Source organism: Cyphellophora attinorum (genome assembly GCF_001299255.1).
Source record: "Cyphellophora attinorum strain CBS 131958 chromosome Unknown Contig21, whole genome shotgun sequence".
Classification (NCBI taxonomy): Eukaryota; Fungi; Ascomycota; class Eurotiomycetes; order Chaetothyriales; family Cyphellophoraceae; genus Cyphellophora; species Cyphellophora attinorum.
Genome location: NW_017253249.1, coordinates 223,079 through 249,820, shown reverse-complemented (window position 1 = coordinate 249,820; position 26,742 = coordinate 223,079). Strand labels below are relative to the sequence as shown.

The window sequence follows — 26,742 nt, the reverse complement described above, 5'->3', positions numbered from 1 at the left end:
AGTACTGTAATTTCGATTACACAACCACACAAAGTCTTGCGAGGTCGATGGACCACGAGGCTCTCGCTCCATTCATATACTGTATTACTCGTACCTAAGGTCATCGCAGACTTATGTGTGCGCATCTGTGAATCCCCACAAGAGCCCACACCGAACGTGTAGACATGGAACGCCGACGTCAGCCGAACCATATCTCCTAGGCTCATGCCCCATAGGAGAACATTCGTTTCGCAACTGACTTTCACACAGCGTAAGATCGGCGTGCATGCCAGAAGTCAGCAAGTGTGCGATGCCATGGCACTGGAGTCATCGTTAGGGAAAGACCGAGGACCCTGTCCCCATTTGGTATACTCGGCGGGCCTAAAGGTGGGAACTCATTCATCGCTGTCTACTGCTGTACATCGTACATAGGGCAACTGGGCAAGTCAATCATCTTGGCGAGGGTCGTGTAGGTCTGGTCAAAATGTAAGATGCTGGGATTGGTCTTTCTGATAAGGTAAGCATGGCGGGATCTAAACTCTGGGCAGGAGGGCGGGACTACAACGCCTGTCGTACGCACGACGCTCATCCTTCAGCAGTTTCACGTGGGGAGAATGTATTTCATTCGCCCGCTCCTGTACAACTACGGACCCCCTTGCACCTTTGCTCAAGGGCGACTGACGATAGTGCGTCTCAATCGTTGGCCATCGGAGTATTCCAACCTAGACGTCCACTGACCTCTCGCCTACACTGCCGCAACTCGCTACAGCGACATGCTCATCGGCGCGCCGCCCTCCCCATCACTCGCGTCTTCATCCCGCTCAGCCTCCGGCATCGGCGCAGGCGGCACCTCCGTCACACTCGCCCCGGGCACAGCTTCTGACGTGTTGTTGGTCGACGGAACTGGCCGGGTGCTACCACCAGCAGCTGGAGCAGCAGCGCCAGATTCCTTCGCCTCGCGCTCCGCCTTCTTCCGCTTCGCGCGCTCCTGCTCCCACTCCTCTTTCTTCTTCCGCTCCTTGTCCTTGCGGTGCTGCTTGCTTTCGAACTCGTGCCAGTCGCCTTCAACGGTCTCTAGCTCAATAGGCTGTGCTGGCGTGGGCTCTTCTTCGGTAAAGTAGGGATGTTTCAGGACTTCCTCAGCTGAAGGGCGGAGATTAGGATCGTACTTGAAGCACTGCGTGATCAGATCCATGCTGGCTGGGGAGAAGATTTCAAAGAACATGGCTTCGAACTGGCGCGGTTTGCGTGCGGAGCCGGAACTGCTGCTCGTGGCCGCATTGGCGGCGGTCTGCATGAGCTCGAACCACGGAAGGTCAACAATGCGAGGCCATTCGGCGCGTGTTGGTGTGCCGAGGACGTTGTAGACCTTCTCGAGTTGGGAGAGCTCGGAGCCTTCTCCGGGAAAGACGGCTTTGCGCGTGAACATCTCCATGAAGACGCAGGCGGCAGACCAGATGTCGACTGCTGGACCGTATTGTGTTTCGCCAAGGAGGAGTTCCGGAGGCCGGTACCAGATAGTGATGACTCGATTCGTGTAGTCGAGAGCGCGAGACTTTGTGTAGAATCGTGCTAGACCGAAGTCGGCGTACTTGAGCTGACCTGTGTTGGAAATGAGGATGTTGGCGGCTTTGATGTCGCGATGTAGAACACCTCGTCGGTGCAGGAAGTCGAGTCCGTCAAACATTTGGTATGCCAGATTCTTCTTGTGTGCTGCAGTGAGTTTGAATGTCGGATGGTTAATCAGGCCTGTCAAATCGTGTGACATGTATTCGAAGACCATGAAGCATTCATTCTTCTCCACCATGACTTCGTGCAGTGCGATCACATGCTTGTGGCGGAGATGCTGAAGGAGACGGATCTCGCGCACAGCAGTTATGGGGTAGCCATCTCGTTCGCCTTCCATGCGGATCTTCTTCAGGGCGACTTTATCGCGTGTGTAGATGTGGATGGCTTTGAAGACTTTGCCATATGTGCCTGCCCCAACAACTGACTCGTTGCCCGGCTTGCGGTAATAGATGGATTCGGAGCCTACAAATTCGGGCAATAGTGTAGGCTTCGGTTTGGGTGGCTCCGGCTTCAGACGCTTGGGCGGTGGCGACCGTGATCCTTCCGGTCTTCTGTCCATTCCTGGCCGATCCCGCGGATGTCGTCTGTCCATAGGCGGACCATATCGAGGGTCGTGCTGATATGGGGGTCGCTGCTCTGGTCGTCTTTGGTCAGGATAAGGAGGTCTCCAGTCCGGCTGCCTCATCGGTTGCCTATCGAATCGCTGTGCTGGTGCTTGGTCGAATCTGCTACTTCGGGGCTCTGTGGGTGGCGCACGGTGCTCTTGCTTCTGGAAAGCTGGCTTGGCCTTAGCCATGAGATCTGTAGGCGCCTTAGCTGGAGCCGTTGGAGGTTGCTTGGATTTGAATGCAAAGCTAAATTTCGACGCATCCTTGGCCGGAGCAGTATTACCGTTGTTGTCTGCAGGAACACCATTTGTTGGTCTCTGTCCTGTGGGCGCATCATCTGGTGGCCTGTGGAGCTCTTCCGGCTGAGCGCTTGATCTCGCGAGTCTGTGGGCGCAGGCTGCTTGTGTGAGGGCGTGCTGTGTGCAGAAGACATTTGACTGTCTCTTGGAGGCCCGACCGCATCTGGACCTGCTCTCATATGCGACGGCGGTCCGCCCTGATATCCTCCACGCTGTGGCGGATTGTAAGGTCCGGATGAGGGACCATTTGGTGGTCCAGAAAATCTGCGATCTGCAGGACCTTGCTGGTAGGACCTATCTCCTCCACGGTATGCACCACGACCGCCGCGATAGGTTGTGTTCGATGGCCCCGACGGAGGATGATTGTAGCCATCAGGACGATGATAGTTTGGCGCGTGGCTTGGAGGTCCGTTAGGAGGATAGCTCGGCTGGCGGTATTGCGTCGAATAATTGTTCGCCGGACTGTGAGGTTGGTTAGCTTACAAATCTCATAGAAATATGTTCGAGCGACTTACCCGCTCGGAGCATGAGGCGGGGCAGCCCATCCTCCTCGGTTTTGGTATGAGTTTGCTGAATGGGGAGAACCGTGGTGTGAGCCGTTTGGTGTCCCATGCGGTGGTGAGCCTCCGTGCTGATATCTAGTATCTACCCATGGTCTTTGTTGGCCTCTCTGCATATGATTGCCGCGACTGCCATGGTAGCCTCGTGTGGCGTGTCGGCTGTCCATCGGTGCCGGTTCTTCCTGCGCCCTGCCGGAAGCTGGATTAGGGGTTGTGACTTCCTTTTCCGCAGCTGGAGCCTGCCTCGCCTCAACCTCCCTGGCCCGGTCTGACCGAGCAGGCCGGGGCGATATTTCGCGAAGGGGTGGGGCGTCGTATGCGCGTCGTGGAGGCGATTGAGGTCGACGAGGTGGAGTATCTGGACGCTGTTGTCGATGCCTAGGCGATGCAGGCTCTCGGCCTCGAGGACGCGGGACGTACGAGTCGATCTCTGGCGGCGGGCCGCGTGGATCGATACGTGGACCACGGGGAGGCGAAGCACGACGAGGTGAGAAGGCCCTGTCAATAGGCGCCCACTTGTCCTTAGAGAGTGGTCGCTCTCTGCTCGGGCTTCTTCGCCGCAAATCAGGAGCCCAGCGATCACTGCGAGCTGGAGAAGGACTCCTCGTCCGTCGTCGCTTTGGACCTCTTGGTGGTGATGGCTCGCGGTGATACGGAAATCGATCGTCGTAATGCCGATGCCGCTGTGGGGGACCCGGTGGCGGACCTGGAGCGAATCGGGGTGATGGCGACCTTCGCGGGTTGTTGGCGTATCTCGAATCCCTTGAGCGGTCACGAGGACGATAGTAGTCGTCGTCGAAAAGCTCTCGACCTCTGTAGGAAGATTCACCAGGGTAATGGTATGGAGATGGTGAACGAGCCCAACGGTCTCTGCTTCTCTCACGCGGACGTGGATGTCTATCGCGATAATCTTCCTCTGCTCGCCAACGATCCTTCATCGGCGGCGTAAGCTCTCTTCTCGCCATGTACTCTTCCCAGACATCAGGCAGAGTCGCTGTTGATGCCTGCCAATCCGGTGGTCGCTCAGGTTCAGGTTGACGAGTTCGGTTCGAATCTGCGCAATACAGCGAAGACGAGTCAGTCCGGCTTCTTGCTTGGCTCCGGCGGGGCATAGGGACTCACCTGCAGGTTTTGTGCCTAAGCCTTCTCTTGGGCCGCCTTGCCAGTTCCATCGCTTCTTTTGCTTCGCCATGGTGTCTTCTTCTCAAATTTGAGAACTGCTTTGTCGGAAACAATGCCCAGCAGTGCAGACTCCTAAAGCCTGGGATGGTGCGTGAGATCCACTGAAGAATCTCAGGCTCATCTCACCAGGCACTAAGGCTTGGCACCATCTGTCCGGCTACCAGTTACTTCACGTTACTGGCAACTCACGGCCGGCCCAGCCAAACCAATTGCAGGTCTGTTGCCTGCAGCTAGGAAGAATCACGAGCAGAACTATCTACGATGAATTTATCCCCCGAAGCTTCTGTCGGCCGTCTTTGTCACTGTCCTTGTCTGCCATTCGGCCACGTAGATTAGATCATAAGTCGATGCACGTCACTCCTTCGTTTTGAGAAGGCTTCCAGCGGCTTGTCGTGAATGTTGCTGTAGCGCATAAAGACGATGATAATGGCTCGTCTGTGTTGATCTGTCGAGTTCGGCAGTGGTCGACATACAGGTTCGAGTTTGCGAATCCGATTTTATCGAGCACAGGAATGAGCTCGTGCTATGCAGGATGCGACGTCGACCGCACATGATGCATGATGACCCGCCGCTGCCGGATGCGATGGTCCACAGATGGTAATGACAATGGTGATGGGTAGTGAGACGGGAGGACGACTTGGAAGCACCCAGCACAGAGCTGTTCCCAACTGTCCATGCCCTGTGGCGGCGGACAAACGTGAGACAGCAACTTGCACTCTGCTGTCGCCTGTCAAACAGCCGATCTGGAGTGTAGTGCGCAGCTTCGCAAGTGTGGATATTCCCGCCAAGCGACAAAGAACACCGCAAGAGGACTGCCTCTCGACGAACTGTGACAAGACCGAGAACCGGGGACAACATCTACATAAACTGCTTCGAGGACCACACGCCGCCCATACAGGCTGCTCAGCTTGCACACCCTCAAGAGAGCGCGTTGTGTCGATGAAACACGTGCTGTGCGCAAGGTTGTTGATGGGAAGCTGATGCTGTTGAATGGCGCCTTCAGGGCGGCCACAGGGTGATACTTGCCATCCTCCGCACGCGACTGAGGCTCAAATGATGTCTCGAGAAGATCATCGCACCGACAGAAGCTGGATGCGACTCGACTTTTGATGATCACCGATGGTAAGTGATTGTTAATTGAAGTAAGAAGAAGGAGGCGCTGGGATGAAGTTCTGCAAGCTTGGCACTACTCGGCCTTGGCGCCGTCATCTCCCTTGTTCTTGCCCCACCGCATGAAAGCTATGTATAAGGTGAGGTCACCCGTATGCGAGGTGCACTTGGCTGATTCTGATAGTCTCCGGATCAAACACGAACATGATCCAGTGTTTGACGCTGCTCAAGGGCAGGCGGACTGATTTGTGAGAAGGAGCTGCGCGATACTGGCTGGCAGACTGTGCACTGCTTAAGTATGGTCACCACTATCTCGGGTTGTTATTGCCAGCAGCCATGGTGTTGTTATTTATGGACCGATTTCGACAGGCACGCGACGTGAATATGAAGGATCGGTGCAGCTTTCACCATACCCAGACCGTCTGCCCTGCAGGACCTCACTGCCATCGATATGGCTCATAGCCGTGAACTAACGTCCGAGACGTCTCTAACTACCATATAGTCCGTGGCCCTGACAGCCAGAGACAGTCATTGCGCACCGAACGCCTGAAATCTCTCCTCGATCGGGTACTTCTGGCCTCGCGGACCAGGTTTCACATCCGGTGCAGCGACACCAAACACCATCTGTGCCCTCAACCGCCAGTCTGCCGGCAAATTCCACTCCTTCCGAACACCCTCATCGATCAGCGGGTTGTAATGCTGCAGATTGACTCCCAGTCCAAAGGCCACCAGCCCAACCCACAGATGATACTGGCAAATCCCCATGCCATGGTGAACCCACTCGTCGACCTTGTCCTTATAGCTCTTTGGACAGTTCTCTCTGAAATTCTCTACCGCGTCACCCGAGTCCCAGAACAAGATCGTGCCGTATCCTTGCCCAAACGCTTCAATCTTGGACTTTGTCGTTGCATCATACCGCTCCTGGCCGATCTTGGCCTTCAAGGCATCGCCAGTGATCGTCCACAGCTTGGCGTGGTCATCGTGGAGGAGGAGTGTGGCCCGGACAGTCTGGCTGGAGAATGCAGTCGGAGTGACAAGGAGGGCTTGCCGAACTAGTTCGACGATCTCCTTGTCCGGGACGGTGGATTTGGGGATGAGGCTGCGGACTGAACGGCGAGCTTCGGTTGCTTCAATGAAGCTGAGGGTGTGCGGCGATGACATTGTATGGAGCTCGTCGGCTCGTCTGGTAATAAGGACAGATGATTGTTGGAATGGTAACGCTGGTAGGGGTCAGTCGCGTGATTGGCGCAAAAGTGGTCGAGTTTCGAAGCTGAGCGGTGGTACTTCTCAAGTTTACATACTGAGTGAACTCGAAGTGAAGTGCTCGTGCCACCGCGTGGATGACGACACGGAAAGTGCTACCTGGTTTGAGAAAGTGAACAGTCAGCAAGTCTATATCCTTGGCCTGTGTACTTATTATGCTGTGCTTCGTGATATCGTCCTACAAACTCGGGCATTTCACGACATGATCTAGCCGCGTACGCCGCTGCTTCTTCGTCAATCGGACCAATGGTTCCTGGCCATACCATGGGTAAGTAATGCGTGCAGCCAGGCATATGCAGTGGGACAGCTCGGACGCAATATCGGAAGATAGTCCAGAAAGATAGTCCATATGCTCGTTGGCCTAATCCGGAAGCATGCACACGTTTCTGGTACCTTGCTAACTCATCCAACAGATCGCCTTACGATCTTGGCAGTTTCTCCTTTTGAAGCTGAGTAACAAGTTTACGTGCATCCACGAATGACACGCTGCGTGACGACAAGCTGGGCTTTGTGTCTTCTTCTCGCGTCGACAAGGTCATGTTGAAGCGCTGCCTGCCTCTCCTTGCGTCTTGCTGCAAGTGAGCAAGCGTTTGCTAGACCGGTCCTTGGCTACTCACACGATCACAAATACATAGGGCGATGGTACGGAAAGTCGGCTGATCGATAAGAAGCAGGTTACAGTGAAATCTCTGGGACTGCTGAATGTATTGATTCTCTCCAGTTTATCAATGATGCCCTCCCCATTTTGACGGCGAGTCTTTCCGATTGAACGCTAGAAGCAAGCTCAAGCCATGGTCCGAAGCGTTTCCCGATTCTTCGATGCTGCAAGGTTGTCTAACGCCACATGCTCGTCCACTTGACCGTACAATTGTCTTGATATTGAGCGCCCCCGTGGTGGGTGCGATCTTTTCTACAGCGTGCCGTACCCTTGCTGACGCAGACCACCGCTCTGCACACGGTCGCTGTAGACTCCTGGAGCAGGCTCTCCGGTCAGCTCGCCGTTGCGGGCACGCTCGCGACGGTCGAAGTAGACATATTCGATGTAGAACGCATGGATGTGACCAGGGAAGTCTAAGAAGAGGTTAGCTTAGTGCGGCGATGGATCAGGAGCTTGAAGCGGACTTACAACCGAGAATTGTGAGGGCGATGTTGATGAAGAGATCCGCACCGCAGCCACTGACCATTGCCACGCCGACAGGCGGGAACAGTATCGTGATCAGGACGATCAACAAGGCAGGAGCTCCGTCACCCATCTTTGCAGATATGCTTCGCGCTTGTGTAGAGGATGTTTCTGTGAGAATACTTGGAGTGCGCCTGATAGCTTCGAGAATCTTATAAGTCAAAGATTGAAGTTGAAGGGCTGGTCGCAACGAGTATTTATCGGTGCCTGCGCCTGCCAAAACCTGCATGGGAGGGAATGGACGTCACTGCCGATCGATCGCCTGTGGCGCAGGCTGTGGCGCAGCAAGATCTCCCAAGCGCTTGCAGAGCTCCTAGACCTCGGTTTCATATTCATGCGTGTTTCATAGGCTATTGAGATCTCGACCGACATGTGGACGTCGACCGTCTAGCATAAATCAACCGTTTGGCCGGCCTCCAGTTCTCATCCCTTCGATGGGTAGCGATGGCTTCGGCCTGTCTGCCTCGTGTTTTACACTGCTCATGCTTCGCCTCGTCTTCCCGCGGACGGCTCTGCAATACCACTCGCAGTCTGCACAGGGCAGCAGGTATCATGGCGGGCTATGGAGTTTGACGAGCATCAGGACCAGTCAGTAGTTGATCATGATAGATCTTATCTGCGACAAGCTTCGACTGCCGCAAAGTCCACAATGCCTGTATTGATCAAGTGAGTCAATCAAGACGGGTTATCAGAAGATATCTCCTCTTGACTTGGATATGGCTTACATTCACGTTCACTAATGCAATATCTGCTTCACTCTCATTCATTGAGTTCATTGAGTTCATTTATTGAGGTAGCTGGCCCTGCCTCAACAACCTCGCCCTTGCCAGCAGCAATCTGCTGCACAGGTTGCGGCGCAACCACTGCCGCCAGCCCACGAACACAATAATTACCTATACTATCTGGTAAACAACGAGCGTCCTTTCTGATGATTTAGCACTCTTTCTACACCTGACTACAACGTCTTCAAAGAGCAAAACACCACTACCGCTCAAACATGGTCCAAACCCAGAAAATCACCCTGCTGCTGGTCGGCTTGGCATCTGTGGTCAGCGCGCGATATCAACTCGTCCAGGACTACTCCGGCCTCAACTTCTACCGTGGCTTCGACTTCTTTACCCAACCAGACCCTACAAATGGCCACGTTGTATTCAAGAGCATGCAGGAGGCCAACGCGACCGGCATCGCTGGCTTTCTCGATGGCGGTAATGCTACAAACGCGATTTACATGGCGGTCGATTCTTCCGAGATTGCGCCCCAGGGCCGTGCTTCCGTGCGAGTCACGTCAAAGCAGTCATTCGACAAATTCCTTCTCATAGCCGATATTGTGCACATGCCAGGCGGTATCTGTGGCACTTGGCCTGCTTTCTGGACTGTTGGTCGCAACGTAAGCGTTCCCCAACCGCCCGCCTTCCAATCTCATATACTGAACAAAACACAGTGGCCGTACGACGGTGAGATCGACATCATCGAAGGCGTGAACGACCAAAAGATGAACTACATGACCCTTCACACCTCCGCCTCCATCCAGCTCGCCTCGCCCTCTGGTCCTGTCCGCCGCAGCTCCAACAACGCAACCGACAACGGCGGCTACAACAACCCCTTCTCCCCACTCTTCGCCGGACAAATCACCACTTCAAATTGCGCGATCGACGCCCCAAACCAAGACGAAAACGCTGGCTGCGCCATTCTCGACCCATCCCCACTAACCTATGGCACCGACTTCAACGCCAACGGCGGCGGCGTCTTCGCTGTCCAACGCACCTCGTCATCAATCAACATGTGGTTCTTCCCGCGCGGCAAGTTCCCCTCGGACATCGTCAACTCCCAACCCAGCCCGAACCCATCGTGGGGTCGTCCCCGCGCGGTCTTCCAAGGTGATTTCTCCATCGACGAGCACTTCGCGGCGCAGCAGATCGTCTTCGACACGACATTCTGCGGCGGGTGGGCAGGCAAAGTTTGGGCAAGCAATCCGCAGTGCAGTAAGCTGGCAGCCACGTGTGAGGACTACGTGACGAATAATCCGGAAGCGTTTAGGGAGGCTTATTGGGCGGTCAATACGTTGCAGGTGTTTCAGGATGATGGAGCGGAGGATGCGGCGGTCAAGGAGATGGTGAAGAGTCACAAGCAAAGCGCGAGGAAGCGACATGGACTTTGATGAGCTCGTGCAATTGAAATGTTCAGGAAGTGGAATTCGAGATTTTGTATGACTGAGAAGAGTTGAGCAGTATCCCAGTGGATTTGGAACATCGATGAGCAGCTTCAGAAGCAGTCCCGTCAAGGCTAATGAAATGGCTGCGAATCAAATATCTATTCCAGTAGCGCCTGCGCTCGGATTCGCAATCAATGCTTTTGAGAAATGCCAGGATGTTCGTGCGTGAAAGTCATGCCAGTGTATTGTACCCTCATCAACGCACGTGGATGCGACATCTTCATCGTACGTCGTCATACCCCTCCAAGATGTCGTTGATCTCGTTCCTCGTCAGTACGTGGCGTGACATCCCCATCATAGCTCATCTACCCATGCTCTCATCTCGAGCACCCAGACCGTCCCCACCGCATCTCCTCCTGCTCCACATACGCCGGCGGTGAGTCACTAGCTGGCCTATCCGTCATATACCTTTCATATGGTGCGTCGCTACCCTCGCCGGCGGTGGACTTCGCAGCGTCCTTGGCGTACCTTCATCATAGCGTTCTCCGTTCAGGCCGACCAGCGACAACCTCCTACTGTCCGTCCTCCGTGGCTCATATGGTGGTAATGGTGGTTCCGGCGGTAGTCGCGCACACGTCACTCTCAGGAACCGTCGTGAGTTCTTCGACGACTTCTCAGCTTGCCGTCGCCATTGTCGCCGTCGATAGAAGTATAGCCCGGTCGCCAGCATGATCAGCACGACAATTAACGTGAACCCGGCGATCTTGCCAGGCGAGTAAGATGTCGAGGTCGATTCGTTGTTGTCAAAGTCAGATGTTGTCGCCCTCCGGTGAGCAATGGGCATGACCCGTATTCAGGAAAGGACTTTTTGTATGCAGGCTGCCGGCACTCGAGTCGCTTCCTCCGCGTTTATCTGTGCAAGGTACAGCCAGACCATGTGGCACACGACAGAAGAACAAAAGGAAATGGTAATCCGATGGCTGGGACGGAAAGAGATAACGGAAAGGAGACGAAGTTCTGGCTCCGTTCACAAAGGAGGCCAAGTGCACGCCAAGGGCAAGGTATCATTCGAAGACTCGGGAGAAACCGAGGATAACGCGTGGAATGCAGCAGCAGTGTTGCAAGCGAGGTGGAGGTGTAAACCGCCGGTGGAGGCATTGCGTTTGCGGTGGCGGGTAGTGGGCAGAAGCGGCTCTCAGCCAGCCAAGTCATCATGGACTTTTCGGGCCTTGATCTTGTCGTGCGACATACCAAACAGACAGGATTGCTGCGCATCCGTTCTCTCCTTGAAATGTGGCGCAACTTGAAAGATGTGTGTTGCACGAGAGGAAAACTTCTGGAACACGGCAGGAAACAAGGCGACAGGACAATGAGGCACTGTGCAGGTGCAGTATGGTGGGGCTGTGCCTGCCTTAGCGGCTTGGGGCTTCGGAGGCAATCGCGACGGTCGGTGGGATTCTGGCCTTCTGCTTATCATCCGGGTATGTTCGCACAGCGCTGAAGGCACTCTCTGAAGGCACTGTTGATGCTATCAAAACACCCAAGAGTGCCCAAGGTGATCATCTCCGCTATAGACGACGATTGAACATCCTCCAGAACGATAAGCAGCACCTTAGCCCACTGGAGACTGGGAATCCGCCCGCTCTATGGTGTTCAGACCACCAGATCCCCACCATCACTTATCGCAGAGTCGCTGGCAAGCGTTGTGTAGAGTCTTACCAGTCTCCGAGCGTTTTTCAGCGTTGGCTCCGCCATCTGCTCGTACCGCGATTCGCCATACCCTGCTTTGAGACAGCCGTGCCAGAAACGCACTGACATCGAATGGAATCAGCGACCAACTCTCGCGATCCTCATGAGCGCGGTCTCCAGGCACGGCGTGTATGAACCCTGAGCTGAAGTCGACCTCCACGTACTACACCACAGCTGTCAGCAGGCTCTCGCGTAAAATGGGATATGAAACTCACCAGATCGCCAATATACCCCAAACGTCTCGTCTCAGACACAAACGCGCTGCGGTGTGCATACAACGCCGTCATCTTGGGAGAGTAGAATACAAGTCGGATCTGAGGAGCACGCTGACTCCAATGACGAAGCAGATACACTAGATCAACGTTTCGAAGGTCTTCGCTCAAGGCGTGCTCCAGTCGCTCAGCAAAATCTTGGCCTTCGTCTTCTGCCACCTGGCCATCCTCAAATTTAGCCAAAACGAATCCAAAGTCGTAAGGGCGCTTCTTGACCCGAAGCGATTTGAGGTGTGGTACCATGCCATCGAAGACATTGAACTTGCGAAGACGACAGTCCTTGTCAATGTGCAGATGTCTAACCTCCTTGAGGCTCATGACAAGCGGATGAGAAAGGGGCTTTTGCCTGAAAGTATCCACGGCCATCATGACTTCTGTAGCATCGATGATGCCGTGCTTGAAGAGCGCCTCTCGACCCATGGTGTAGCAGTCCTTGGAAGCAAAGAAGACCGAGACTGGGTTCGCAACGAGCGTGCCATCCTCGTTCTTCTTGCGGTTTTCGTTCTTCCACTTTGTCAGAACGATCAGAGAACTCGAGCTGGTGTCCGTTGGTCCGATGTACCGCTTGAATCGCCGGCCGGTGAAGAGGTATTGGTAGATCGGGCGCTGAATTTCAACAGGGAGAGACGTGAGAGAGTGCGCCCCATTGTGCCCAATCGCGATTGATGGAGACGGTCTTGAGGTGCCCATGCTGTACCTCAAAGCCATCAACAGGTTTTGTGAACGGCAGCAAGGTAAGAGAAGAGAAGAAACGTGTAGGTACGGCAGAACAAGGAAATTTGAAAGTGTGCAGGGCTGGCATGAAAGTGTGTGACTCACCACTAGCGTCTCAGGTTGCTATGGAAGCATGATTGATTTAGTATTGACGACTCACTACTGCTCACCTGAGGCCAGAGTCAGTTCGCTGAGAGGCAAGTAGAGAGATCCCAGCCTCCTGGAGATGGCAACTCGAAGTGAGAAGTGTAGAACATAGCAGCTTCAAAACACACTACAACCTCGCCTGCAACTTCTCCCTCGTATCACCCAAGGCATAATCGTTAGCAGTCCTCTTACTCCGAACCTTGTCAGCCTGTTCCGGCGTCACGAACTTCGCCTTCGTCGCCGGATTATATCCCAACCCACTAAGCTTGCTGACTTCGGCATCACTGACCTCCTTATTCTTCTGTCCATCAGCCCTTTTGTAGACCGTGACCACGACCGCACCACCGAGTCCCAAGTTATGCTGCAGAGCGACATCGGTATCCTTCACGAGGCGACCGTTGTTGGCCCAGCCACGGAGCTGCCAGACAAGCTCAGCACACTGCGCAAGGCCAGTGGCGCCGAGAGGGTGGCCTTTGGAGATAAGTCCTCCGGAAGGGTTGATGATCGGTCCCTTCCCGCCATACGTGATGTCGCCGGCACGAACCATCTCGTGTGCCTTTCCTGTGTCGCAGAACTCTAGGCCGTCCAAGAGCAGGAGCTCGTTGGTGCTAAAGCAGTCATGGACCTCGGCAACACGGACTTGCTTGGCAGTGACGCCGGCCTCCTTGAGCGCGGCACGGGCGGCACGACGGGTCATGTCGAAGCCGACGAGGTCCATGGCGCTGCGGCTGAAGAGCTGTGGAGAGTCGGTCATGAGGGCTTGCCCGGCCATGAGGATTGCTTGGGACTTGAGGTGAGGACGAGCATCGAGGAAGGCTTGTGAGACAATGACGGCGGCGCCAGCACCATCCGATGTGGGCGAGCATTGAAGTTTGGTGAGAGGAGGATGGATCATAGGTGAGTCGAGGATTTCTTGGAGGGTATACTTGTTCTGGAATTGAGCGTACGGGTTCCGCTGAGAATGCTCATGCGATATGCGGGCTATCTCAGCGAAGTCTTCTGCTTTAGCGCCATACCTATGACAAGTCAGTAAATCGACATGAGTATTGACCGGCAGTAGTACTTGTCCATATACTCCTGACCAGCATTGCCGAAGTACTGTGCGTTGCGCGGAGAATCGTGCTTGCCGTTGATGTCCTCCATCATTGTCGTCGAGAGACCCATAGGTGATGGGCGGTCGTCCCAGACCGACTTGATCGAGCCAGGCCTCATCTGCTCGAAGCCAATGACAAGAACGCAGTCAGCTGCGCCGTTGCGGACGAATGTGCGGGCCAGGTTCAGGCCAGTCGATCCTGTGGCACAAGCATTGTTTGTGTTATAGATTGGGATGCCATTCATGCCAAACTGATAGAAGATACGCTGGCCAGCTGTTGTGTCACCATAGCAGTAGCCTGGCTATTGGTCAGCAACCTAGACCGAGAGTGTCCGAATAGCAGAGCTCACAAGCAACACCTGTCTCGACGTCGTCAAAAGTGATCTTTGCGTCGATCATTGCCTTTGCTCCTGCCTCGAAGCCCAACTCCGGGTACTCGCGTGTACGGCGAGGCTTCAGGAACTGGGTCAGGCCAACGCCCAGGACGTATGCGGGGATGGCACCTTTCGACATAATGTTGCGACGAGTGTGTAGGAGAGTTCTTGAGATACTGTGAAGTGCGTGGAGGTGAATAATGTTGTTCAAGGATGTGAGATGCCTTCGCGAACGGTAGTCGTGTAAGCTGGAAGTCGTTGTGTCCCCTCATCCACAGCCGAGGCCCGATGCTTATGGTGTACCCAATCGGAGACATCACCTGGGTCGGCTTACGGCTCACGGATATCGCTGCCGAGCGCTAGAGATGGCTTGCGGGGATTCCATGGTGACCATAAGTTGTTTATCCACCTTGAAAGCCATTCCAATTCACGAAGTTCTCGAACTCCTTATCCCAGACGTGCTGCAACGCACCATACGTCTCTGCCAGGCCGTACTTGTCTCCAGGAGGCTGAGACACAGCAGCTATCCTCTGCTGAGGCGTTGCCTCCGATCTCGAGCGGAGCCTCCCTCGAGTATTTCGTTGTTCACTAATCACATGAGTATCGTCAATCTGCAATCGTGGGATGCCATGCACAATGAATTCGGCGGGAAGCCCGACTGCGCTCGAAGCGAAGGACGGTCCAGCAGCAGCATGCCCGCTAAGATACTCCTGTGCCGGAGTATGTGGAGCGCTCAGAGGAGACGTTGGCCCTCGACGTTGAGCATCGGAATGATTTTGAATTTGCATTTCCCAGTGAGGATGGTTTTCGATGAACCAAGAGTGCTCACGTACAACATGGTTCTTACAGTTCTGCAGCCGGCTAAAAGCCGCGTGCTTGCAATCGCGTTCAGGGACGGGGCATCGATAGACTCTTCCCGTGAAGGACTTGGCTCGTCGCGTGCGCGGTATGCTATTCATGTCCGAGCCTTGGCTTGCGACTGACGGACTTCGACCTCTCGAGGAAGCCTCTGCGTTGTCCGAACTAGCAGAAGTTGGCGACCTGCTGGGGTCTGGTAACATCAAAGTCGGCGACTGCAGAGGATGAAGGCGCGCTAACAGACCAGAACGACTCTGTACACATCGTGCAGATACACTCTCGCTGCCTGACATGTCTTGATCGCCATCGTTGCCAGGATCAAGGGTCTCTCCTCGCTGTTCGCGTAATCTCGACCAGATACTCTGAGAGAAGCAAACGTTGAGGAATTGTCCTGGTGACAGCTCGAGCCGGATCGGCAAGTTGGCCAAAGCCAGATACTCCAGTCGCTCGAATATGTCCGAATCGTAGTCGCAGACTACTCTTGCCGCCTCTCTGAAGTTAGGATGCTGGTCTCCCGGAACACAACGTACGCCCAGAGGTCCAAAATCATTCCAGGCTGGAGGCGGCATCAGAAAGCCAGGGCTGGGCCCCGGTGTGGGACATCCTTGACCGACTACATCCATTTCCAGAAGTTCTAGACAGCGTGCAAGGTCCGAGACGCCCTGTCGTGGTCACTTGAATCTTAGCGAATGCTGGCAGGAGTGTTGTATACACAAACTCGATTTTCTGCGTCTGCACGCCGCCCGTCGATTTGTTGTACGATGCGCTCCAAGCAGACCAGTAATCCTATAAGTCACGCCAAAAACAGTCGACAAAGCTTGGGCATGAATCGTCAGCGGTGAACAAGGGATGGTCCTGGAATTGCGATTTCTACTGCTGTCAATAGAGCGATGATGATGTAGATGTCGAGGGACAGTCCGATACTTGAGGATGGCTGACTGCCCAGACCGAGAGCGAGTAGTGTTGGTAGTCGGAACTTGATTGTGGTAGAGAACTCTTTGAGAAAAGATCAACTAATTGTCGTGTCACATGGGCCGGATGTCACGTTTTGATGATGCACTGCCCATGCGATCTGATCTGGTATGGAGCAGCCCGCCGGCAAATAAACGAAGTGAGGCGTTTGCTCCACTGTGATGATCGAGTTCTGTGGGAGGATGCAAGCAGCTTAGGTAGGTATGCCTTTGTTTCTTACTTTGCTACTTTTACAAGTGGATTCGCATAGCCTCGTAAAACAGCACCCGCACATTCAACCGATGTTAGGGTGCTCACACAGCGTGGTCTGGAGCGCGCGAGATCCAGAATTGAACATAGAGGCCGTGGCGCAGTACGTCCTCAAGTTCGCACGTTGGTCGCATATCGGTAGCGGCTGCCTTGCAAACGCCTGCGGGGCAGTAGGATATGATTGTGCCTTATGGTCTGCCTCGAGGGCTGCCATCGACTATGGGTCAGGGACTTTTGACCGAGGCTTTTTCTTAGACGCACTCGATGGCATGACGAATATAAAGGCGCGAAACAGCGGCATACGATCGATTGTCTCGAGTCATGTTGATCATACAGGACACAGTCAGTGTTTCCTAATGTGCGGAGCAGTCGAAACACCTAGTCAGGCAACCATCTCTTGGCAAACAGGGATCGGCCAAAATGCCCTCAGGTACGCCTAGCGCCCCGACCGGTCGCACAAAGTTCCTAGCAGATGTGCCTGGTAATATGTAGTTAATCAAGCACACGGCAGAAGGCCGATGCTAATCCGCATGCGTCCGATTACTGCCGGGCGCAGGGCAGCGGCCCATCGTGGCGTTGACTTGAAGCCAGCGGAGCAACGTTGCAACTCAAATGCTGAGAAGTATCGGAATTGCGCCGAAAGCGTACCAGAGGGGTCTGGAGATCATTTGCTTGCCGAATTTTCCTCTCCAGTGCCCCAAAGGCTCGTGCTGCAAGAAACTTTGGATGCCTAGTCTTCATTGCCTGACAACGTCGCCGCGCGGGTCGACCTTGTTAAACACGTCTCGAGACGAGCATGGTCGAAGAATCAGCAGTAGCTGCGTCATGACTTTGGAACTTATGGCAGACCAACTGTGTAATATGTTGTTGCATCACTGACCATGTTGGAGACGTCTGGTAACTGGGAGTGCTCCAGGGATTGCATGAGCTCCATCTGTTGCTGTTCGCTTAAAGACTGCATCTCATTCGTGCTAGGCCCATATGCCTGATGTAGATACCGAGAGTACTCATCGCCAAAAGCGGGCAGCCAAGGTGGAGTGCTGAACGCAAAGTCCGGGGACTGGGGAAATCCCATACTGGCCGCAGTCGACGTGACTGGATGATTCCACTGTGCTACACTGCCACCCATCGGCATGGCACTTTGGAACGGATCGAAGGTCGGGAGACTGTAATGAGTTGCTCCTGTAGAAGTCGTCTGGCCTGACACGGGCATATAGTAAGGCACACTAGTTGCAGAGTGTGGCGCACTCATTCCACTTGCACTAGCTGGGGACAAACCCATGTTTGTCATACTCGCACCCTGATGGCCGGCTTTCAACGCCTGGGTTGTGGCTGGCAGGGCGTTCATGGTTTGAGGAGACTGTGCGCCATATATCGAGGCACTCGTCACGCTTGACGGACTCTGGGCAACCTGCGACACTGCTGAGCTAACATCTTGCACAGACGATAGGTTGTCGGAGTAAGGCGACTCAGCAACGCGGTCGCTATCGTAAGCTTTCAGACAGCTTTGGATGAGATTTTCGTATAGTTGAACGGCAGATCGAACTCCCGGCCACCTGTCAGCGCACATGCTGATGGCCTCAAGTGCAGCGTCGATGTGACTTCGGACCTCGTGTAGAGGGTGTAGCTGCCTTACAGCAGCATATGAGATTGACCACAAAACTGTGTTCAGAGCCATATTGATAGATTGCGTAAAGATCCACGTTATGTCGATCAGACGTGCTTCGACCTGTTTCTTCTGTAGATGAATATTGAAGATAGAAGCATCGTAGGCTTTCATGGCTGCATCCAGAGACGGATTCGGAATCTGTGGTGAAGGGCGGTACAGGAAGACAATCATGGTATTCTTTCGTCCGGTGAACCAGGCTGGACTGAGACCACTTCCCTCGTCATTGTGGGGCGAACTTGTTACCCAGTCGTCAATGCGTCTTAAAATATCTGCGAACCAAGGGTCTTGATCACTGATAGGCGTCGGCCGTTTCTTTAAGTAAAGGGTCTTGCGGATCTCGGCTTGGAGTACCCTCATTTTCAGAAAGTGTATGGCTATGCACTTCTTCATAATAGGATGATGGCCTGGCAGCAGTCCTTCGGGCGTGATGAAGCGATCGTCACACTGCTGAAAGAACCTGACGTCCAAATTGTCGACCGAGACACCAAAGGCGCTAGGACGACCGAGACTGTGAGACAGTCCATATTCCATGGACATGATGATCCAAAAGAGGCGTCTTCTCATGTCAACCTCGAGGAAATCGGGCCGCGAGCCAGCCACAGACGCCTCTATGGTAGATTCTTCGCAGAATCCAAGTTCCTGACAAAGCTTTGTTGCCATTCCAACAACCCAGTAGGCAGCGGTTCTGGTTGGGGTGAGCAGAGAGTACTGGGCGATCAACGCATAGCATTGCAAGGTTGACAGGTCCTTCTTTTGTATTGCCCCCGTCAGAAACGGCAGAGCGGCAAGATAGTAGCTGTCTGCCAGGCCAGCATACTGCGTGTCCAACTTCTGCATGCTGATTGCAACGACCATGCGTACTTGGAAATTCAATGTTGGGTCCGTAGTTCCGTTGTACACCTTGTTGAGTTCCTGCTTGAACGACGGCTCATGTAAAAGTGGCGACATGTACTGTGCTTTGACCATGTAGATGTTGACGAGTTGCTCCATGAGTTCGCGATTTGGCAGATCTGGTGCAGCGACAGAGCTGATGAGTGGGTAGACCTTTGATGTCGGTTTGCTGCTCTCGCTTTCGAATTTGTTTTTAATCTCCTGTGCTGATTGCTGTGACACGACTTCTTTGATAGTCTTCCTAGTCGCATTTCGGCGGGCAAAATCCATCACAAATCGAGTAATGGCAATGCCGCTAGAGGGTCCGAGGAAACGGCATTCCTCATTCTCGCTGAATTGTACCAGGCCGGCCTCTCTAGCCATCTCTTCTGGATCAGGCTCCTGGGTCCCTCCATTCTGAAGTGTCTTGAGTTCATCCTGAAGCCGCCGAACTGTTTCCTGCAACGATGTAATGTACGTGCGAGGAATCACCTTGTTCCTTGTTGAGTCGAAGTATTCGCAGTGCGCATTGCTGCGCTCGCATGGCTCACATCGTGGCAACGTGGGATCGCACCTCGTTTTCCGCTACGTCCTAGTCAGCAATGCGTAGGCATCGAGCGCTTATGCAGGCCGTACCTGTCGACACCGCACGCACGCAGTCACAGTGTGATGTATCTTCGTCGATGAGGCCGTGAGCCCATTTGGCTCCAATCCGCCATCATATGTTGCGGTCATCGAGAAGCAGTGGTTGCTAATCGCGTTTGACGGCGCAGCGACATCATAAATCAGGGACGACCACGGACCTGAGGTCACACATGTGGTGCTGAGCCAATTTCCCGCGATGACAGTGTTAGACCAACGACAGCGAGAGATTCCTGATCAATCACGAATGCCGCTTTCTTTTTCCCGAGGTTCGCGCTTTCCTCACCTCTACGCGACCTTTTAGGCTGGCTGAGAAAGTCTAGAAGGGCAGGCCCAGGCTATGTAGGTTGCCTCGAGTCAAGAAAGCCGTTAGAGGCGTGGTGTAATCCTGCCGTAAATGTTAAACCCCACCGTGGTCCTTATCCTCCCACGAAACTCCGGCTTCGTATCGCAGAGCCCCTCCATCTGGAACGGTGATGGTGGCGCCCCGAAACGCTGTCGATCATGTCGCTTCCGGACATTCATGCCTTATTAACCGTTCCCCGGAAGCGAATTGTCGGACTCGCCAGGCCGTACGTATCACAGGGACGTAAGAATTGGCATGATCTGGGCGGTTGAGGGACGTCGGATCTATCATCACGATCATACTAGAAGTGTGCTTACCTTGCTGACCTGCCGTTCACTCTTACGGCACAGCATCCATTGTGCAGGATAAACGGCGACAACAGTCCACGCCATGCACAATTTAGGCAATTCGAGCGTCAAAGATGCCAAAAGGCGAGTCAATTGAGTCACTGCTCGAACCGTCGCTTCGGGTGTCTCGGCCGGTTGCTGCGTGCTCGAGATGTCGATCGTCCAAGATCAAGTGTACCTGGGGCATATCGGCGTGTTCAGCTTGTGAGAGGTCCGGCAAGACAAGCAGCTGTACCAGTGCCAACGAGGAGTTCGCACGTGGTAACGAGAGGAGTTATGTTGCGGCCCTGGAAAATGCTGCCGAAAGGCTGCAGCGGAAAGTCGATGCCAACCGGGCAGGCAGCGAGCTCAGCACACTCAGCAATGGTTCACGTCAAGGCAAAGGCAGAAAGATCAGTGGTTCTCAGCGCAGAGAGGCTTCAGATGTCAACGAGCTGGTTAGCGATTTTGGTTTCTTGACGGTCAACGCAACATCTCGCGATTTTCATGGCTTTACGTCTTCGATGTCATTCGCAAAGATCCTGCTTGCCATGGCTGTGAAAAGGGACTTCTCGACACAGTCCGCTGCAAAGCTGCCTCCGAGACACACCGTCATGCAGTCAACATCACACTACTTCGACAAATTGTTTGTATTGCTTCCTTTCTTCTCGGAGACGGAGTTCATGAGCTCTGTATCTCGAGTATATCAGGATGCTCAAGTTTCCGCAGCCTCTGCACTCGATTTCTGGTACGTCCGCCTAGTGCTTGCGATCACCCATGCCTCCCTGAGTCGATCATATGGAGATGAGCACCATCATGTTGCCACACAACACATGTCTGCAGCGATGCAGCTTGCAGAGCGTGTCATGCAGCCCGGGTCCATTGCTGGCGTGCAAGCACTGCTGCTCCTGGTCCAATATGCCCAGCTAGATCCAGAAAGACTGGACACATGGTACCTGATGGGAATGGCTTCCCGACTAGTGGTAGACCTTGGTCTGCACTGCGAACTGCCAGCGGAGGCGAAGATATCCCCAGAAGAGCTTAACATGCGGCGCCGGATCTTCCACTGCGTGTACAGTCTGGATCGGTCCATCGCAATGTCGTTGAGTCGTCCTTTCAGCTTCACAGATGATTCAGCACCCGGGGTGCCCTTTCCGATCTTGAACGGCGAGGACGAATCGTCCAGTAACACTGGCATTTTCCTGCGTTCGATAAAGCCGTGCTTGCATTCTTTCGACATTCGTCGCATCCAATCTGGTTTCTATCAAGCAATCAAATTTGCCTCACGGACCGAATGGACTGCGTCAGAAGCTGCGAACATCATGACTTCTGTTATCAGCGACATTGAGAAGTGGCACGCAAGCATACCTTCTTCACTGCCTTCCAACCATCTCACTCTGTTCAACTTAGAAAGACTGTATACGTACATACTCGTCCTTGCGCCTCATCAGCGACACACAGCCGCAGCACAGTCTGACGACGACAAGCGCAGGCTCTTCGAACACTGCTGTCGCTTCGCAGAGATACTTCATCCTATTACCTTTGATACAACCTATTTATCGTCTTTCACGGACGCTGACTTCTGGAGAGCCAATTGGGTGGCACGACAGTTCATCAAACTTATGTGGTCAGATTTTGAACTTCTGGTGCGTCGAAGCCAGGAAGCTGAGGCAGCATCGCGTTGCAGTCGCGCTCTGGACAATATTCGGCGCTTCACAGATGTCCTAGATATCGCGAGGCAGCGATGGAATAACGCAGAGGTGCGGGAGCAGTTCGAAAAGGAGTCTGCGGTGTTGGCGACTCGACTAACGAACAAGTTGCACGAGCTGTCCCCAACACAAACTCGCGAATCCTACTTCCAGCCTGTTGACCCGGCATACCATGTGCAGCAGCAGAATTTCACCGACCCAGCCCAGTTCTTTCACCATCCAGATGGCAAGGCTTACAGTCCAGGAGGCACGAGACGTGTCTACCAATTCCTCGGCAGCGGCAATGGTTGACGTCCAGAAAACATACCGAATCGCCAAAAATGATCAGTCGCGTGTTTCCCGCTCGCGTGACCCATGCAGTCCTCGCAGAGATAAAGCAGAACTACGAGAAGAAAGGAGTCGCGTGAGCTTGGTCGCCTACAGACACTCGGTTTGCCTGCATATAGTGTGGCACAGGATGGGCAAAGTCTGTCAGAATGAATGCGGTCTGGTCAGCCGACGTGAGTGTCAACGTGCTCAGGATGGCCTTGCTATTGGCTGAATCTGGCGCAAAACTGTCCAGCTGCTCGTGTGCTACGCTGTGTTCGACGCGTCGAGGTGGGGCTTGAACCCGGGGTTGTGGTGAGGACATTATTAAATTTAAATATACACGAAAGAACACCCTTGATCTGCCATCGAGCGTCTTGCCTTTCGACACTGTTGACGACAACTGTTTTGCATCCCAGAAATTTCACAGCCATGATCCCAAGCTCAACCTTATTGGCGTACCCCGGCCTTTGTACCTGAGCCAAGCGACCGAAGCGAAGCCGGCGGTGTCAGTGACGTAGCCTTACAGGCTGTCGGCATTGCTATCCCGCTTAAGTTCCAGGCACGATTTATTGGTATAGCCATATTGTTGTAAAAAAAAACACGGAATACGTTCGCTTGTGGTGCAGTTGTGGGCAAGACCTGCCGGCCTGTGATAGTATGGCGAGCCTAATTAATCGACGACTACGCCTGCCCTGAGCAGCCCACCATGGTACGCTTCAGTAGCGAGCTCCTGCTCTTCACCGTCTGCGCTGCGGCCTACCAGGAAGCCGAAAGCACGAATGGCCAGCAGCAACGGATCATTCAGTCGCCCGTTGAGCCTGGAAGCGTCCAACGGAAGCTGCAAGGACGCTTCCTACATATAACAGGTACAGTATGGGACGCAGGCGATCGCAGCACCTGACTGACGGGCGACAGACATCCATCCTGATCCCTTCTACAAAGCCTACTCAATAACAGACGGTGACCATCCATGCCATGGGAAGGCGGGCAAGGGCGATGCAGGCTACTTCGGGGCTGAGATGACCGATTGCGATACTCCCTTCACCCTCGTAAATGCAACTTTCGACTGGATTGAAAAGAACATCAAAGACGACATCGATTTTGTTGTGTGGACTGGCGACTCTGCCAGACACGACAATGATGAGGACTACCCTCGAAGTAGCAAGCAGGTCGCTGACCTCAATCGATACACCGTCGACCAATTCGTTCGAATCTTCGGAAAGACGGGCAAAATCGATCCCAAGAACCCTCTCGACAGCTTCGTCGTGCCCATCGTCCCAACATACGGCAACAACGACATCTTACCACACAACATCTTCACAAAAGGGCCCAACCGATGGACAAGAGAATTCGAAGATATATGGCGCGGGTTCATACCACAAGAGCAGAAACACTCCTTTGCCAGAGGCGGCTGGTACTTCTCAGAAGTCATTCCCAACCGTCTGGCCGTATTCAGCTTAAACTCACTCTATTTCTTCGATTCCAACTCCGCGGTCGATGGCTGTGACGCTAAGAGCGAACCGGGCTACGAACACATGGAATGGCTCCGAATCCAACTAGAGTTTATACGAGAGCGAGGCATGAAGGCTATACTGACCGGGCATGTGCCCCCAGCGCGAACAGAGAGCAAGCAGAACTGGGATGAGACGTGCTTCCAGAAGTACACTCTTTGGCTACGGCAGTATCGCGATGTCATTGTTGCGAGTATTTTTGGACACATGAATGTCGATCACTTCATGTTCCAGGACGTGGCTGAGCTTAAGTACAAATTCAAGATTGATGGCCTTGAAAGTGAGGATTACGAGGCAGAGGAGGGCTTTGACATCGCGAGGGACACATCACCCGTCGACACACTGGGCGCAAAGAAGGCCTACTTGAGCGAGCTGCACGACTCTTGGGCCGGACTGCCGAAACCACCAAAAGGTGCCTCATACAACCCTCTTAATTCGAGCATTGAGGCCGACCTAGTCAAGAGAAGGAAGAGGAAAGGTGGCAAGAAGAAGAAACAGAAAGAGATCGACAAGTTTTACAAGCAGATTGGAGGACCATGGGGCGAGAGATTCAGTCTGACGTTGGTGTCACCTAGTGTGGTGCCCAACTTCTTTCCTACCCTTCGCATCATTGAGTACAACATCACGGGAATGGAGCGTGAACATCCAGCCAGTCACATTATGGGCACGCCTGCCGAGGTGTTCTATGGTCAGCTCGACGATGTTACAGAGATACCACCAGAAGAACCACTACGAGCGGAACGCCGCCGACGAGACACCGAAGACGTGGATGTCCAGAAGAAGAGACGGAAGAAGAAAAAGAAGAAACCAAAGAGACCACCTAAGCCGAATTTTCCTGTGCCTCTACCGCCGAAGTCCTCGTCAGCCCCTGGACCAGCCTATTCGCCACAGGCATTGTCACTTATTTCGTGGAAGCAGCTATATGCAAATTTGACTGAGATCAACGCCGCGCACAAAGAGAGTGCGAACTCGAACGGCAAGCACAAGCCCGGCAATGGACCATCAGTGGACTATAAGCTCGAATATAACACGAGCCACGACAAGTACTACAAGATGAATGATCTGACTATGATGAGCTGGCTACATCTAGCTGAGCGGATAGGACGCGAGGAGCTTCAACACGGCGATGTCGAGATCTCCGAGCGTCTGGACGAGTCGGACGCAGTCACCAACATTGCTGAGGAGGCAGATTGGACCGATCTTGGTGTCGACGACTCCGATTTCGACTCCGACCACGAGTCGGAGAGTCAAGACGTGCACGCCTCGAAAAAGGGCGGCAAAAAGAAGAAGAATAAAAAAGCCAAGAAGAAGAAGATGAAGAACCACTTATGGAAGGAGTTCTTGCGGCGAGCATACGTGCATACTATGACGGACGATGAGCTTGATGAGATATTTGGCTCGTAGCACCCCCAGATGGAATTGGCATTGGCATTTCGGGTTGTTTGAGCGACAGTGCTGTTGCACTTTGAGTTTCTTTATGCATTGGGTACAAGGTCTGCATGCTGGTGCTAATTGGTCCTCAGAGCCTGTAGCACCGGAAGGAATGCTGAGACTCTTTGACCATTAATTCAAGACTGTCGTGCATTCGGTTTAGACTTCACAGTGACCGGTTGACACAGATCGTGAACCTTCAGCAGACCGGATGACAAGCCCCAAATCCGTGTGGGGGGCCTTGAACAACGCCGGATGAGCAACCTTCAGACTTGACTACCCAAGGTTACTTCCACTTGCTGTCTTTCCTTACTGCCCCCCACGGTTCCTTCAAGCAATAGCAGTGTTGGCTTGTGCGTCAACACAGCCAGGCGAGCGACTGACCTTGCAAAGGCGACATACATCTGCCGAGATGGAGCTGAGAGCGTGAGTGAATATACTTGCTGGACTCCCCATCATCTCACGCAATAATTGTAAGCTAGGTCAGCACCTTCAATACGTCCACCTGGACCCCCTCCTGGTCTTCGACATTTGATACAACAGTCGGCCTCATAGCCTCAAACACTACTTTAAGCGGACGCTGCTGATCATCCACGCCGAAGCATTAGCTCCTCCCCTCCGTCTCTCGGCCAATCGCAAAACCGCGACAATGCGAGCAAGCTAGGGATCCTTCCGCAGAACCACGTCTGGACTCACCACCTGTCCGCGAACCCCACACATTCCACATATGGAAATTACGCAGCGAACAGATACTTCCTCCACTGCCGCTCCAGAACCGCACGCCAACTACCCCTCCCTGACTCCAGCGTACACATTCAATTTTCGCATTGGTGGGCCCGCCAGTCCAGTGGGAGGGCTCACTCGCGGCCAGCCGCTCACGGTTGTGCATATTATTGGCGGGAGAGTCACTAGCGCGCCGCGCCAGTCTGATGCTCCATTAAGTACTGGAGCGGGAGGTGTTGGCGGTGGCGATGGCAGTGGCAGTGGTAATACTGGTAATCCTCGGGAAGCAGAAGCTGTTGATGAGCTCCCGAGACTGGAAGCGACTGTACGTGGCCAGGGGATCGACTTTGTGCGGAATGATCCTGACGGTGGCCGGATGAGGTTGGATGCAGGACTTGTGGTTGAGGATGGGGATGGAGCTGTGGGTCCTCTTTGTCCCGTTGTCTTCTGCTTGTCTTTGCTATGGCAAACTTGCTGACGTCGATTGTGTGTGCGGCTTTAGATGATTCATATCCACTACACAGGCATAGTCGAGATAAATGACCAGCTCTCGGCAATCCTGGCAGGCAGGCGTGACGCGAGGGATACTGAGTTTGGTGCTTCTTGTAAGTTCCCGAAGCTTCTCTCTGGGTTTACGTCCTTATCCTTGTGGTGGACTAGGACAGCACATATGCTGATAAACGAGTAACTAGTCATCCATGTGACCTTCGAGACTGGAAGCGAGAAGTACAAAGAGCTGGAGCGAGGCGTCTTTGTTGGCGCCGGGCGCTTCATACTGGACCGAGGAGGGCTGGGTGTCGAATATAAGGTCAGCAGGGTTGGCTGGAAACCGCCATGAGGCTCGGCAGTACACTGAAATACCTGTTGGCTCGTTTC

General features: G+C 53.8%; 11 protein-coding genes across 11 annotated transcripts; 4 read left to right on the top strand and 7 right to left on the bottom strand.

Moving 5' to 3' along the window:
- Nucleotides 1-742: 742 nt before the first annotated feature.
- Nucleotides 743-4,207, bottom strand: AB675_3117 (CTD kinase subunit alpha; the record flags this gene model as incomplete). The annotated part of the gene is made up of 4 exons (XM_018143143.1): nt 743-2,525; nt 2,588-2,917; nt 2,971-4,069; nt 4,138-4,207. The coding sequence occupies 4 exons, from the start codon at nt 4,205-4,207 to the stop codon at nt 743-745; spliced, it is 3,282 nt and encodes a 1,093-aa protein (XP_017997921.1).
- Nucleotides 4,208-5,835: 1,628 nt separating this feature from the next.
- AB675_3116 (putative nitro HBN1) lies at nt 5,836-6,468 on the bottom strand (the record flags this gene model as incomplete). Its single annotated transcript, XM_018143142.1, has 1 exon — nt 5,836-6,468. The coding sequence occupies one exon, from the start codon at nt 6,466-6,468 to the stop codon at nt 5,836-5,838; it is 633 nt and encodes a 210-aa protein (XP_017997795.1).
- A 1,012-nt stretch (nt 6,469-7,480) lies between these two features.
- On the bottom strand, nt 7,481-7,823 carry AB675_3115 (Plasma membrane proteolipid 3; the record flags this gene model as incomplete). Its single annotated transcript, XM_018143141.1, has 2 exons — nt 7,481-7,641; nt 7,697-7,823. The coding sequence occupies 2 exons, from the start codon at nt 7,821-7,823 to the stop codon at nt 7,481-7,483; spliced, it is 288 nt and encodes a 95-aa protein (XP_017997970.1).
- A 924-nt stretch (nt 7,824-8,747) lies between these two features.
- Nucleotides 8,748-9,908, top strand: AB675_3114 (putative endo-1,3(4)-beta-glucanase; the record flags this gene model as incomplete). Its single annotated transcript, XM_018143140.1, has 2 exons — nt 8,748-9,137; nt 9,192-9,908. The coding sequence occupies 2 exons, from the start codon at nt 8,748-8,750 to the stop codon at nt 9,906-9,908; spliced, it is 1,107 nt and encodes a 368-aa protein (XP_017997840.1).
- A 1,669-nt stretch (nt 9,909-11,577) lies between these two features.
- AB675_3113 (uncharacterized protein) lies at nt 11,578-12,613 on the bottom strand (the record flags this gene model as incomplete). The annotated part of the gene is made up of 2 exons (XM_018143139.1): nt 11,578-11,814; nt 11,867-12,613. The coding sequence occupies 2 exons, from the start codon at nt 12,611-12,613 to the stop codon at nt 11,578-11,580; spliced, it is 984 nt and encodes a 327-aa protein (XP_017997949.1).
- Nucleotides 12,614-12,911: 298 nt separating this feature from the next.
- On the bottom strand, nt 12,912-14,390 carry AB675_3112 (Non-specific lipid-transfer protein; the record flags this gene model as incomplete). Its single annotated transcript, XM_018143138.1, has 3 exons — nt 12,912-13,800; nt 13,848-14,175; nt 14,228-14,390. 3 exons carry the CDS (start codon nt 14,388-14,390, stop codon nt 12,912-12,914), a joined length of 1,380 nt encoding a protein of 459 aa, XP_017997815.1.
- Nucleotides 14,391-14,652: 262 nt separating this feature from the next.
- AB675_3111 (uncharacterized protein) lies at nt 14,653-15,732 on the bottom strand (the record flags this gene model as incomplete). The annotated part of the gene is made up of 1 exon (XM_018143137.1): nt 14,653-15,732. The coding sequence occupies one exon, from the start codon at nt 15,730-15,732 to the stop codon at nt 14,653-14,655; it is 1,080 nt and encodes a 359-aa protein (XP_017997889.1).
- A 1,436-nt stretch (nt 15,733-17,168) lies between these two features.
- AB675_3110 (Positive regulator of purine utilization) lies at nt 17,169-19,253 on the bottom strand (the record flags this gene model as incomplete). The annotated part of the gene is made up of 1 exon (XM_018143136.1): nt 17,169-19,253. The coding sequence occupies one exon, from the start codon at nt 19,251-19,253 to the stop codon at nt 17,169-17,171; it is 2,085 nt and encodes a 694-aa protein (XP_017997945.1).
- Nucleotides 19,254-20,278: 1,025 nt separating this feature from the next.
- Nucleotides 20,279-22,183, top strand: AB675_3109 (Pyrimidine pathway regulatory protein 1; the record flags this gene model as incomplete). Its single annotated transcript, XM_018143134.1, has 1 exon — nt 20,279-22,183. One exon carries the CDS (start codon nt 20,279-20,281, stop codon nt 22,181-22,183), a length of 1,905 nt encoding a protein of 634 aa, XP_017997783.1.
- A 724-nt stretch (nt 22,184-22,907) lies between these two features.
- Nucleotides 22,908-25,116, top strand: AB675_3108 (Endopolyphosphatase; the record flags this gene model as incomplete). Its single annotated transcript, XM_018143133.1, has 2 exons — nt 22,908-23,067; nt 23,117-25,116. The coding sequence occupies 2 exons, from the start codon at nt 22,908-22,910 to the stop codon at nt 25,114-25,116; spliced, it is 2,160 nt and encodes a 719-aa protein (XP_017997909.1).
- Nucleotides 25,117-25,870: 754 nt separating this feature from the next.
- On the top strand, nt 25,871-26,704 carry AB675_3107 (uncharacterized protein; the record flags this gene model as incomplete). The annotated part of the gene is made up of 3 exons (XM_018143132.1): nt 25,871-26,287; nt 26,369-26,471; nt 26,559-26,704. The coding sequence occupies 3 exons, from the start codon at nt 25,871-25,873 to the stop codon at nt 26,702-26,704; spliced, it is 666 nt and encodes a 221-aa protein (XP_017997913.1).
- Between the last annotated feature and the right edge of the window lie 38 nt (nt 26,705-26,742).